This window comes from Capra hircus, chromosome 2 (assembly GCF_001704415.2).
Source record: "Capra hircus breed San Clemente chromosome 2, ASM170441v1, whole genome shotgun sequence".
NCBI lineage: Eukaryota > Metazoa > Chordata > Mammalia > Artiodactyla > Bovidae > Capra > Capra hircus.
The window spans coordinates 102,175,388-102,189,444 of record NC_030809.1 but is presented as its reverse complement, the minus strand read 5'-3'; the positions used below and the strand labels follow the sequence as shown (position 1 = coordinate 102,189,444).

At 34.8% G+C, this 14,057-nt stretch overlaps 1 protein-coding gene across 2 annotated transcripts in view; it reads left to right on the top strand.

Moving 5' to 3' along the window:
* Nucleotides 1–14,057, top strand: part of KCNH7 (potassium voltage-gated channel subfamily H member 7) — a 528,547-nt gene that overhangs the window by 464,319 nt on the left and 50,171 nt on the right. For both annotated transcript variants that reach the window (XM_013969285.2, XM_013969283.2), the window contains one exon: nt 7,196–7,595. In XM_013969285.2, the coding sequence (XP_013824739.2) occupies nt 7,196–7,595 (400 nt within the window). The remainder of the gene's footprint in view (nt 1–7,195; nt 7,596–14,057) is intronic.

Sequence of the window (14,057 nt, the reverse complement as noted above, 5' to 3'; positions counted from 1 at the left end):
GATTCTTCTCTTGTGTTGTTGGAAGAGGGTGTTTGCTATGACCAGTGTGTTCTCTCGGTAAAACTCTGTTAGCCTTTGACCTGCTTCGTTTTGTATTCCAAGGCCAAATTTGCCTCCTATTCCAGGTATCTTTTGACTTCCTACTTTTGCATTCCAGTCCTCTATGATGAAAAGGACATCTTTTTTGGGTGTTAGTTCCAGAAGGTCTTGTAGGTCTTCATAAAACCATTCAACTTCAGCTTCTTCAGCATTACTTCTTGGGGGCATAGACTTGGATTACTGTGATATGAAAGGTTTGTCTTGGAAAGGAACAGAGATCATCTATCATTTTTGAGATTGCACCCAGGTACTGCATTCTGGACTCTTCTGTTGACTGTGAGGGCTACTCCATTTTTTCTAATGGATTGTTTTCCACAGTAGTAGATATAATGGTCATCTGAATTAAATTCACCCATTCCGATCTGTTTTAGATCACTGATTCCCTGGCGATGTTCACTCTTGTCATCTCCTGTTTGACCACTTCCAATTTACCTTGATTCATGGACCTAGCATTCCATGTTTCTATGCAGTATTATTTTTATGGCACTGGACTTTATTTCCATCACCAGTCACATCCTCAACTGAGCATTGTTTTCTCTTTGGCTCTGTCTCTTCAATTTTCTGGAGTTATTTCAACAACAGTATTATTGGTTGTCTCCAAAAAGTCAACTTTTCATTATCTGCTTCAAATGTTTCCATTGTGTGCTTCTTTTTGTTAAATGTTACTTCAGAGATATTAATAGTTAGACTCTAAAGCTCTCTGTTTAGTTACATGCTTCATTAAACTCTTACTCCCCTGAAAATTTGTAGTAGTATTTTGATTAATTAATTGACCTCTCCCCTTTCACACTTCACTGTTATTTTTCATGAATTCTGAATGCAGGCAAGGCCTTTTGACAGGGAGTTTTAACAGAGAGGAGTTGTTTCTGCTCACATTGATATGTTTGCTTCATTAGTGTGATACATAAATCATGAAATGGTTACAAGGGAAAGCAAAGCAGGCCTCTGTTATAGAAACTTTGATCATTTTGTCAGTATTCCTTTTGAACCTGATCTCTACAGTACTTGTCATTAGTTTGTTTGAAATGAATTTCTAAAACATTAGACATACTCATGTTCAAATTGAAATAACAGTGAACATTTTGCAGGCCTGCATGCTTATATGTGTCTACCCATAAAGTAACTATGTCTCTCATTAAGTACTTTTTAGGAATTATAGCAGAAGTTTCAACTGATTGTATTTGAGGTATCTGGTCATGTTTTTAAAAGTCTGTGGCATGACACTTAAGAGACAAAGAATCCACAATGGAATACTTCTTGAACTAAGGAATAATAAGAGTATTCCATCAATAAATGTTGTATAAAGTTCTTCACTTATCCATTACTTATATGTGATCCACTGACTAAAATTTGCTAAAGACAAAATAAGTTTTGGTTAAATGTTTCCAGAACAAGCCAAATTCCATATATATGTTTTATAAAAAATAACATTATTCATAATTGTTTATTTACTGCAGCATTTGCAGACTACTATTTAGAATAATTTGATGATCAGTTTTCTGTGTTACTATAACTAAAGAGAAAGTAAGATCAAAATGCAGCAAAATAGGATGTTAATTTTAAAACAAAATAAAAATAAAAGTATCTTGAGAGTAAAGGATGTTACATATTAGAGATTGTAAAATCTTCTTTTTAAAAGCCTGTTTGTTGAGAAATGTATGAGGTTTGGTACAAATAAAGAAAGGCTAAGCTAGGTGCCCCTCCCACTATGGTGTTTTACACACTCAAAATACAGCTGTTTGTTTGTATTAGTGAATGTGTTTTAGAGATATTAAAATAATATGACTCAAGCTGAACAGAAAAAAATTAGTTTCAGTATTATTGTGTTTTATTGGGCAATTTATTGAATGATGTTTGCAAGTACTAGAACTTAATGGGAATAGAAATGAAATCTAAAACAAACCATGAGTGTGGAATTATGAAATTTATTACTCATTAAGTGTTCCCTTTTCCACCTTATGTGTGTTGGTCGCTTTGTCATGTCCAGCTCTTTGGGATCCCATGGACTGTAGCCCACCAGGCTCCTCTGTCCATGGAATTCTCCAGGTAAGAGTACTGGAGTGGGTTGCCAGTTCCTTCTCAGGGGATTTTCCCAACCCAGGGATCATACACAGGTCTCCTGCATTGCAGGCAGATTCTTTACCATCTGAGCCACCCAGGAACCCCCTTTTCCCATTTGAACCCAAATGTTATGCTTCCCAGATTATGCAGGTAAAGAATCCGCCTATAATGCACAAGACACAGATTCAGTCCCTGTGTCAGGAAGATCCCCTGGAGGAGGAAATGGCAACCCAGTCCAGTGTTCTTGCTTGTAGAATCCCATGGACAGAGGAGCCTGGTGGGCTACAGTCCAGGGGTTAAAAAGAATTGGACACAACTGAGTGACTAAAAATATACATCACTTGATAAACAGGACAGAATGATGGATTAAGTAGAAAGTTTCAGTGACGTTCATCTAACAACCAGCAGCCAGAACCAAAGAGCGCATTTTTACATTTCCTCATTCATAAAAGAATGATTCTATCTACTTACGATAGGCAAGGATTGTAGAGATTAAACCCTGAAATAAAGTATTTTCAATGTAAGATTTTTTTTAATGCTTACTAAAGAGAATTATTTTTTAAAATTGTTTTGAAAAATGCTCAAACGAGATTTCCTCCTATTGATGATGCTTTCTCAGTTTAACTGTAGTCAGACTTATTCATAAGCAGAAAGTTGTTAAATACTTCACCTATTTTAATTTCAAAACAACATTGTTTTTCTTCAAAAATAATTCTATTTACATTAAGAGAGAATGCCTGAACTACTGTAAAATATCTAGTAGAAAAAAAATCTCATAGTTTTTTTTAGTCTGGGCCTGTTATCTAACATATTGACAAAATTGTAGTTGTTTAAAGTATATATTCTTAATATAAAATTCAGTTAAGAAAGTTGTACTTAATAAGGGAAAGTAGCTTTTACCTCAATATATTAAAAAAAAAGTATCGGTACATTTTTTAAAAAACTGAAATAGGATGATATTCATCAGCTACTCAGAAATTTAAAAAATTAAATTTCCAGGGGAAGAATCATTTTACATTTTTTAAAAATTGTGACAAAATGAAAGTATTAGGATGGTCTTCTTTACTGTGGTATTCAGGCAAAAAGAGTTTGAGATGTCATTCAATCAGGGTAAAGGAGTTGAATTCTGAACTAGCATAGGTACTGTTGAGGTGGAAAATTGACTTGTTAAAGTGTATTATATCTCTTTTGTTATATATTAATAGACAGTACTGGAAAACAATGGACCCTGCTTTGACCTACTGCAAAACAGTTCACCTCTTTCTAGATCTTATTTATTGTCTTTCTGTCTTTATATTACATCATAATGATTACTCTTACCTCTAGTGAGCTTTTATATGCTTTTCACTCTCTACCAAAAGTAACAACAAACAAAGAATATTTTTCTAAAACCAGTGAAAAAAATCAAGAAATACCACCTAAGAGAAACTTCTTTACCTCTACTATTTTCAAAGTTCTTGTCATTAGTTTCAAGATAGTTTTATTTCTATTTTCAAAAATTGAAAAAACACTCACTAAGGTAGATTTTCATAGTATGTCTGGGTATTACATGAACTTAGATATGCTGTGAGATAACTATGCCTTCTGAAAATATTCTAATAAGCCAAAAACTACCAATTATAAGGTAGTTGTTGGTCCCATTTTTGACTTGCAGATAATACAAAGATAGTTCATTGAACTAAACAATGGAAACTAATAGCCTGACAAATCAAAAAGAAGGGATTGATCTTTTTTTTTTTTTTTTGGTCCCATTTTTTCCCGAGATTTTGGTGCAATCACTTCTCTTTATTGTATTATCTGGGGCAAAACACCCTAAATCTTTAAAGAGATATTTAAAGAAAGAAAAAAGAGTTACTGCTAGCCTAAATGTCATCTACAAGGTGTGCTGTACACAGCTAAGGAAGAATGCCCAGGCATATTGGCAGCATCTTGATAACCGCAGAAAAGGCATTTGTTACTCGGTATGAGCTATAGAATCAAAAGAGAATGGCTTTGACTGTTGAAGCCAATATTCACTCATCCTTAAGATGCAACTGAAAGTACTGTCTACCCCCAACACTTTCACTCTTCCCCTCCCTCTTCCTCTCTGTCCTCCAATCCTGCAGCTCCTTGTGTCAGCTCCTTTGGGACTTTATCATGTACCTTACTTTTTTAGCTTTTTTTGGTACAGACAGTATGTCACTGTGTGTTATTATATTTATTTACCTTCTCAGGAAACTTACTGTCATCTAGATTTCACCTCATTTTGACATAATTGTAGAAGAAACACCAGAGGTTTCTTTTGAGAGGAGGGCAAAAAGGAAGCATAATATATAGCAGATTGGATTCCTCTCCTTTTCATAGCATCATTTTGCTCTACCATCTTTGTAGCCAAATGAGTTGTTAGTACTTTTTATCACAGCATGTTGTTAAAACAGCTTATTTATTCTGAAGCATTTCACTTCATTAACAAAATACCTATACAAATTTCATTATATTTCATTTATCTTGAGTTTCAGAAATTGCTCCAAAAAAAAGGCAGTTTTGAACAATAACCCTCAAGTATTTCTGATTTCTCCACATAAGTAAATAGGAATCAAAACTGGAGGAAAAATAAATGTGCAAACTTAAGCTCTGAAGTGTAGAAATGGAGTTACGCTGAAACAGGTTGATTTCTGTTAAAGAGTCTGAGCCGTCAGTGCATCTAAATGATAGTCTTGTCTTTGAAAAAATCCCTACAATTTCCCAGGGGAGCTGAAAGACCAGTGTTCAAACGCTTCCACTCAAAATTCCTGATATCAGTGTAACAAGTTTGGGAAATATGTAGCTCTAACAATCCATTTTACAATACAAAGTTACTGCTTAGTGACGGAAACAAAAGCATATGAGATATTACAATAAAAACACAGTTACAGTGTACTGGGTATTACCTACAATGCTAGAAGGAGGCATTATTATGCCCATTTACAAAAGAAGAAATTGATGCTTAAAGATTAAATAAGTAAATTGTCTGTGGTGACACTGTTATGGAAGCAGAATTTCAAACCTAAGTTTGTTCCGAAGTTCTAACTCATAACTGCTACACTGAAACTTTGAAAATATAAATAGTAGAAAGTTATCTTTTCTCCCAGGAACCCACCTCATACTCTTTTAAATTCACCATTTATTCATTGAAGAGACATAATTTTAAATTTGTGATGAAAAAACACTGTTTCCCTGACTACACCCTAAAAAATAATAACTCAGTTTTGGGAACAGAGAAGACTTGCCTCTCCCATTTCTAAGTGAGCAATGACCAGAATCCAAATTTTAATAAGACCATCACAACTACCCAAACTCCTTTCTAGAAGATTCGAGTGTTAACTGAAAAGAATTCAGGGGAGACAGAAATCTTTCCTTCCCTTGTGACCACTCTGGCATAAGGAAAAAAAAAAAAAAACTGTAACCCTGATTTTAGAATGTTAATGAAAGTATTTTCTTGATATTTAGAGCTCTTTTCTCACCAAATCAATATGAAGATATAGGGTGATAGTTCTGTCACATGCTATTTCTTTAATTAAAATATGTGTTCTTAACAAAAATGGATGTACTTTGAGAAATAAACACCAAAATGAACACATAAAATGACTCAATAATTGATTGGTAAATACCATGTAACATGGAATAATTATATACCCTGCGAATTATATAGTACTTATAGTTGACATTATTTAGGAAACCTAACAAATGAACTTGCAATTTGTTAACAAATTTCAAATCCAAACAACCAGTTAAGTATCCTGTTATTATTTAGAAGTGTCCTATCTTTAGATACCTGGTCAATAATAGTCATGCAATTAGTTACCCATATCACATCCCAAAGCAAAATACATATCATTGGGATATCAAGAAACAATTTATCGATTCAACACATTTATATATGGAATTTAGGAAGATGGCAATGACGACCCTGTATGCAAGACAGGAAAAAAGACACAGATGTGTATAACGGACTTTTGGACTCAGAGGGAGAGGGAGAGGGTGGGACGATTTGGGAGAATGGGAATTCTAACATGTATACTGTCATGTAAGAATTGAATCGCCAGTCCATGTCTGACGTAGGGTGCAGCTTGCTTGGGGCAGGTGCATGGGGATGACCCAGAGAGATGTTGTGGGGAGGGAGGTGGGAGGGGGGTTCATGTTTGGGAACGCATGTAAGAATTTAAGATTTTAAAATTAAAAAAAAAAAATAAATTAATAAAAAAAAAAAAAGAAAATAAAGGAAATTAATTTTCAAAAAAAAAAAAAAAAAAAAAAAAAAAAAACACATTTAAAAAGGAAAAACTGAATCTGAACTTAGTACTTAATGCATGCACGCAATCATCCAATACGTTTCCCAGTTATCTGCTTGACTGGCTCCTCATTGAAACCCTTCTAAACTCTAATGTCAGCTTGTCAGCAAGATTCTCTTTGGCCTTCCTTTCTAAAACGGTTCTCATCCCAACCCGAGCTCCTGAACACCCTCTATAATATTGCTCTGTTTTTATTATCATTGTCACACTTTTCGCTCTCCGAAATGATCTTATTATTTGTTTTAAAAATATTTATTTCCTCCCCAATAGACAGTGGGCCTTGTTTCTCTTTATAAAAAGTGACGTTTTGTCTAATAAATAAATATCTTTTTCTACTATAAAAATGACCGTGTCCATTTGCTCAACACTATAATCCCACTTGCTGGGCCCACCAATAACACACTGGGATGATTGTCAGTGAGTGAATGATTTACTGAGTACTCATTATGTGCCAGGCAAATGGTTAAAGTGCAAAACAAAGCATGGTCTCTGTCCCAAAAGAATTACATGCCGAGATACTGAATTAATGTACCACACACTTTCAAAGTACTTTCCAAAGCTAATGTTAAAAAAAGAAAAAAACTAACCTTGATGTTTAATTCAAATACGCAACTATCTTCAGTGCTACCATATTTTTGTAACCTATTTCTACTTGCTTTGCTACACAGGAACACACACTGAATTGTCTACCAACTGTTTCTGATCATGCACGTTTATTTCCACAGACAACAACATTAATTGGTCTTTTGAAGACAGCTCGACTCCTTCGTCTTGTGAGAGTGGCCCGAAAACTCGATCGATACTCAGAATACGGGGCTGCAGTTCTAATGCTCTTAATGTGCATATTCGCCCTGATTGCTCACTGGCTGGCTTGCATTTGGTATGCCATTGGGAATGTAGAAAGGCCCTACCTGACTGACAAAATCGGCTGGTTGGATTCCTTAGGACAACAAATTGGGAAACGTTACAATGACAGTGACTCAAGTTCTGGACCATCCATTAAAGATAAATACGTCACAGCACTTTATTTTACCTTCAGCAGTTTAACGAGTGTGGGATTTGGGAATGTGTCTCCTAACACCAATTCGGAGAAAATCTTTTCGATTTGCGTTATGTTGATTGGCTGTAAGTAGATTTCGCTTTTGTTATCTATTAGGATAAAATAATAGTACAAAATCAGTGTCTCTAAAACATTTAGAAGAAGGCAAAGTAAAAATTATAGAAAGTTGTAGAGATAATGGGATTAAATATATGGGTATTTTATTTTACCAAATCTGATTCTCTCTGTGAGGGGAGACACCAAAGATCTTGCATGACCTCAGGAAACTATGAACATAAAGCTAGAGTAACATGGTCCTTGGGATTCAGGAATTGAGGCTTGAAGTCCACTTTTACTGATGCAAAAATGTGTCTGTATTATATTGAAAAAAATGTGTCTGTAATTTATCACTAATGGTTATATTCTGTAATATTTCAAGCTGAGACCAGATTAGAATAGGAAGGACTCTTTTACATTACATAGCTAGATACACAGACATTGGTAGATAGATATAGATATGTAAATATCACCCTGCTAATTATAATGTAAGCTAATCTTTCATATATACACATATGCACATATACATACATATATATGTATGTATGTAGTTTTCCTTGTCATTTGACTAAAAATTCCTTTGTCTGTGACATTATGCCAAGGACCTAAGTGATTGCCCTTTACCCTACAATGGGTAATGCTATGAGCATCATTTAAAAGTTATATTCTTTGGAATAAGAAAAAAACTGTGTAAAACTAAAGATGTTTTAATATTAATTTTAAAAAATCACACTTTGGGACCACTAAAAATAACCTTGTTTATACCATGCAGCAACTGACAAAAGCATGATGGATTTTAAAGTCTGAAAATGAGCATCATCACCCTTAGGTTGCATACAAATTTGAAAATAGATCCAGAGAGTTAATTTTTGAATGTTAATATATTGAGTAATAAAATGTGCTAGGTAAGCTTTATTTATGAAACTTATATAGATTCATATTAGTATATTGAAATAACTAGTATAGGCAAATAACATTACATTTAAATAACTCTTAAAATATTCTGAAAATTCAGGCTAAGTCTTGCTACAAACCAAAAAGCAGAATTACACTCAGAAGGAAGTGGAAGTGGAGCCCACTGGAAAAAATAGAAAAATTCATTCCAGAGAGACTGAATCTTACAGAACAAACACAGTCCCAACCATTCTGTGATTGCAACTGCTAGTAAATACTTTATGAAGTGAAGTCATTCAGTTGTGTCCGACTCTTTGCAGCCCCATGGACTGTAGCCTGCTCAGGCTCCTCTGTCCATTGGATTCTCTAGGCAAGAATACTGGAGTGGCTTGCCATTTCCTTCTCCAGGGGATCTTCCCAACCCAGGGATCGAACCTGGGTCTCCTGCATTGCAGGCAGATGCTTTATCTTCTGAGCCACCAGGGAATAATACTTTACAGTGGCTATCAATTTTAGTGGCATTGGTAACAAAGAAAAGAAAAAAAGTATGTTTTTAATTATTTATACACAGATATAGAAATATATATATATGCTCTTTTCATATATATATATACATATATATTTCTATATCTGTGTATAAATTATTGGAGAAGGAAATGGCAACGCACTCCAGTGTTCTTGCCTGGAGAATCCCAGGGATGGGGAAGCCTGATGGGCTGCCGTCTATGGGGTCACACAGAGTTGGACACGACTGAACTGACTTAGCAACTTAGCAGCTTAGCATGCTCTTTTCAAAAGAAAGAGTATTTGAATCTTGAAACAGAATTTCCAAGGAAGAATTTTTTAAGAGCTGTGCCATGCTAAGTTGCTTCAGTCCATGTCTGGCTCTGTGTGACACTATGAACTGTAGCCCGCCAGGCTCCTCTGTCCGTGGGATTCTCCAGCCAAGAATACTGGAGTGGATTGCTATTCCCTTCTCCAGGGGATCTTCCCCACCCAGAGATCGAACTGTCTTATATGTCTAACTTGCACTGGCCTGAGGGTTCTATCCCACTAGCGCCACATGGGAAGCCCTTTTTTTAAAAAATATAAATTTATTTATTTTAATTGGAGGTTCATTACTTTACAATATTATATTGGTTTTGCCATACATCAACATGAATCCACTACGGGTGTACACGTGTTCCCCATCCTGAACCCCTCTCCCACCTCCCTCCCCGTACCATCCCTCTGGGTCGTCCCAGTGCACCAGCCCCAAGCACCCAGTATCATGCATCGAACCTGGATTGGCGATTCGTTTCTTATATTAAGAGCACTAAAGTTTAACATGTTCACCCCATAGGAATCCTCACCTCTTGTGAGGATTAAGTGAAATGCATGGTACTATTTATCGTGTAAATTATTTTAAATTAGAGACTCAGTTCTTTGCTTGCTCTGTGGTGGTGGTGGTTTAGTCGCTTGTGACAACGTGGACTGTAGCCAGCCAGGCTCATCTGTCCCAACATCTAATCCTTAAATCAGGGATTACTGCCAGTTTTTCTTCTTCCTTTCCTTGTGTCTTTTTCCTTCCCTTTTTCTTTCTTTTCTTCCTCCCTCCCTCTCTACTTTCCTCCCTTCCTTCCTATATTTTTGCCTTTTTGAATATGATATTATTGCTATTTCTATTGCTTGTTTAGGAAGAATATTTGTTTCCTGCAGAGGAATTCTATCTTTTAAGAAAAAACACTCTAGTTAATTGGGTTGACTAAGATATATCCATATTCCACATAATATCTTTCATTTGAATAACAGACTTGCTTCTACAAAACTTAATCAAAATGGGATTATGTAAAGCTTAGCATCAGACAGGAAAAAAAATTATACATATTCCTAGAGAATTGGATCATGAGCTATTATACCATAAAAGGTAAAATAAGATTGGAAACAGCAATAATAAGCATGCCTTGAAATTTTCATAGCCATTTAATGTATTTGTGTATATCTACACATGATATTTTCATTTAGACCCAACTGTATTAAGAAATGATTTAATTTTCTGTATTTAGGTCTATTTTTATACTAAGTACATACCCTTCAATTATATGAGTGGTTTGATTAAACCTAAAAATAAAATTATAATATCCAAAATATAAAGTATTGTATATATACTACTGCAAGTTAAAGTTGTTACCGTCACTTATCAAGTTGAACTTTTTTTCCCAAAGCTTCTTTAAAACTAATCTTCATTCTAAAATAAAAATTTTAAGCCCAACAAAGTAATCTGCAATCCTTTTAGCAGCAATACAATTCAAGGAAACTAAAAATTAAACATTAAAGGCTATCATCTAATTAAATTCAAATAACTCAGGTACCTATAGATATATTTTTAAAAATTTCTATTTGCAGAGGCAGTCACCAGTTTTGCTGCTGAATATGTACAGAGAACAGTAACCATAGAATTTTTTTTAAAAATATACACAATTCAAGATGAAAAATAAAAGTATAAGTGGAATTAAATAAGTGAGAATATAAGTTGAGATCACATATTTATATCTATTTGTTCTGATATTAATATATAAGTATAATCTTTATTCAAATATTATAAATATAATATACACATTTGATTTTTTAAAACCTATAAACCAGTATATAAAGGCAAATATATTTCATCTCTGACCTGCTTGACAAACATCTTAGGAGAATTTCTTGTTTTTATAATGTGTAAAACAAAGTAACTGGATTTCTGCTTCTAACCATGATGGAGAAACTGAAACCTTACAATACTCCTATAACTTCTCTGTTAAATATCAGAAAATTAAACAAAGTATATAAGCATTTGGATTTCATCAAAATTAGTAACTTCAGCTTTCCAAAGGACACTGTTAAGAGGAACAAGCAAATGCTAGACTAAAAAAAAAAATACTCTCGATACTTAGATCTAGAAAAAGACTTTTATTTAGAATATATCAAGAATTCTTACAACTCCATAATAAGAAGACAACTCAATTTTTAAAAAATGAGAAAAAGTTTTAAACAGCCATTTCACAAAAGAAGATATGTCAATGGCCAGTAAATACATGGAGAGATATTATTAGTTGTCACGGAAATGCAATTAATGCTCTATGATGGTTAAAATAAGACAACACCAAATGTTCGGAAGGTTGGAGAACAGCTGGTATTCTCAAATATTGCTGGTGTGAATGTGAAATCACACCAAATTTGGGGAAGTAGCTTGGCAGTTCCTTAAACATAACCACCGGCGTGTGTGCTCAGTGGCTGAGCCATGTCCAGCTCTTTGCAGCCCCAGTGACTGTATCTCCCCAGGCTTCTCTGTCCATGGGATTTCCCAGGCAAGAACACTGGAGTGGGTTGCCATTCCCTTCTCCTGGGCATCTTCCCCACCCAGTGATCAAACCCTAGTCCACTGCACTGGTAGGCAGATTCTTTACCACTAAGCCACCAGGGAGGTCCAGACGTACCACACAGATCGGCAATTCTAATTCTAATTCTTTCAAAGGGAAATGAAAATGTATGCCCACACAAAGACTTGTACACAAATGTTCCTAACAGTTTTATTCCTAATAGCCAAAAACTAGAAACGGTGAGATTTCATCAACAGAAGAGATAAATGAAGTTGGTAGAACCGTGTGATGCAAATCTACTCGTGATAAAAAAAAAAAAAAAGAACAAATTGCTGACACATACAACACAGAATTTCAAAACTAATATGACTGGAAAAGAAGTCAGACATAGATGAATATGTTCGTTATGATTCTATTTATAAGAAACTCTAGGAAATGCAAACTAACCTGTAATGATGTAAAGGAGCTCAGTGACTGTCTAGAGTTAGCCTAGAAAACAAGTGGGCAAGCACCCAAGGGACACAGTGGAATCTTCTGGGATGATGAAAATGGTCCATATCTTGATTCTGTTAATAGGGGTGTGTATGTTTGTCAACTAACTGAGCTGTGCATTTAAAACAGATTCATTTTGTTGTACCTAAATTATACATCATCAACATTTATCTTTTTAAATTTGCATACTAGGTAGAAAAGCATTTTTATTTCATCAGTATGTTTCAACTATTACCCGATGACCCTAAATTCACTGGGATTCCCTGGTAGGCTCAGATGGTGAAGAGTCTGCCTGCAGTGTGGGAGGCCCAGGTTTGATCCCTGGATTGGCAAGATCCTCTGGAGAAGGAAATGGCAACCCACTCCTGTATTCTTGCCTGGAAAATCCCATGGACAGAGGAGTCTGGCAGGTTACAGTTCATGGGAGCGCAAAGAGTCAGACATGACTGAGCAACATCGCTTTCACTTTCTAAATTCATTAGTTTGGTGAGCTTCTCAGATTTTGAGTGTGGCGTGCTGAAGTTTTAAATTATACCTGTTTTATTTGTATAGTACCTCAAGGTGAAGCAAATCAATTTAGTGAAAGAAGAATTTCCTGTTAAGGAAGGCTAAAGAAAATACTGAGTTGAGAGAAATGATTGTATGGTCTGCCAACTTGCTTTTGATTCATATTTTATGCCAGTTGATGGGCATTAGCTAAATAATATATACAAAATAGAATCATTTTATGCTTTTTTTCTTGCTTACTGCCTTTAGCTCCATTTGCCTCCTAAAAATATAGAAAAAAAATGTATGCCTTTATTATAATTTAAAAAGTCATTAGCATCGAATTTCCTTAGAGAAATATATGCTGTTCATATATTCAACTATGTACTTATGATCTAGATTTTGCTGTCCTATCAATGAGTAGAAATACCTGTCTATGATCAAACTAATGTTTGGTTCATTTTTATGGCAGTATGGAGATAAAAACACAGTATTTATTAAAAACAAAAAAAGAATGTTTTCCCTGACTCTTCTTTGCATAATTATGTGGTTTAAGTAAAATAACTAGCATTGATTATGGGCCCTCTAATTAAATCAAGTGAAAATCTGTACCAAACCATTTCCTGAGAACATGATAGATACTTTGGACACTTATCAGCAAGCATAAATATTTCCAACACTAAAGTTAGGCAGAGTAAAATATATTTTTTACATAAATCTCTTTGAATCTTGGTAATCCATTTCAGGCACGTATTGCTAGCTCCCTTCTTAAGTGTTCATTTACTCAAATTATGCCCAAGTTTTGTTTTGTTTTGTTTTTCTTTTTCACGCCTGTGGAAGATACAACCTAAACAGGTTTTCTATATTAATGAGACTTACTGTCTTTCACAAACCCCAATTCAGCCTTCCTATAGATTTCCCCAATATTTTTCTCTTTACATAGATAAAGCACCACCCATTTGTCTGGGACATTCTCTTACTTGGGACATCTATGGTCAACAAGGACCATGCTAACCAAGAGACAGAAATAAGATGGAAAAGAAAGCAAATGACCAAGAAGATAAATCATTTTAAAACACAGACTAAATTTGGCCAAAATTTACCTTAAAAATGATCAAGTGGTTTATATAGGCAATGGTTTGTAAAATATGTTATGGAAAAAAATATGTTGGGTGACTACTGTTGAACAGATACTTCGAGGAGTTGCTGTTGTTTTTGTTTTCCTTTCCCCCCACCTGCTTGATACATTACAGTTCCATTACCTCCTCTCTAAGTGTC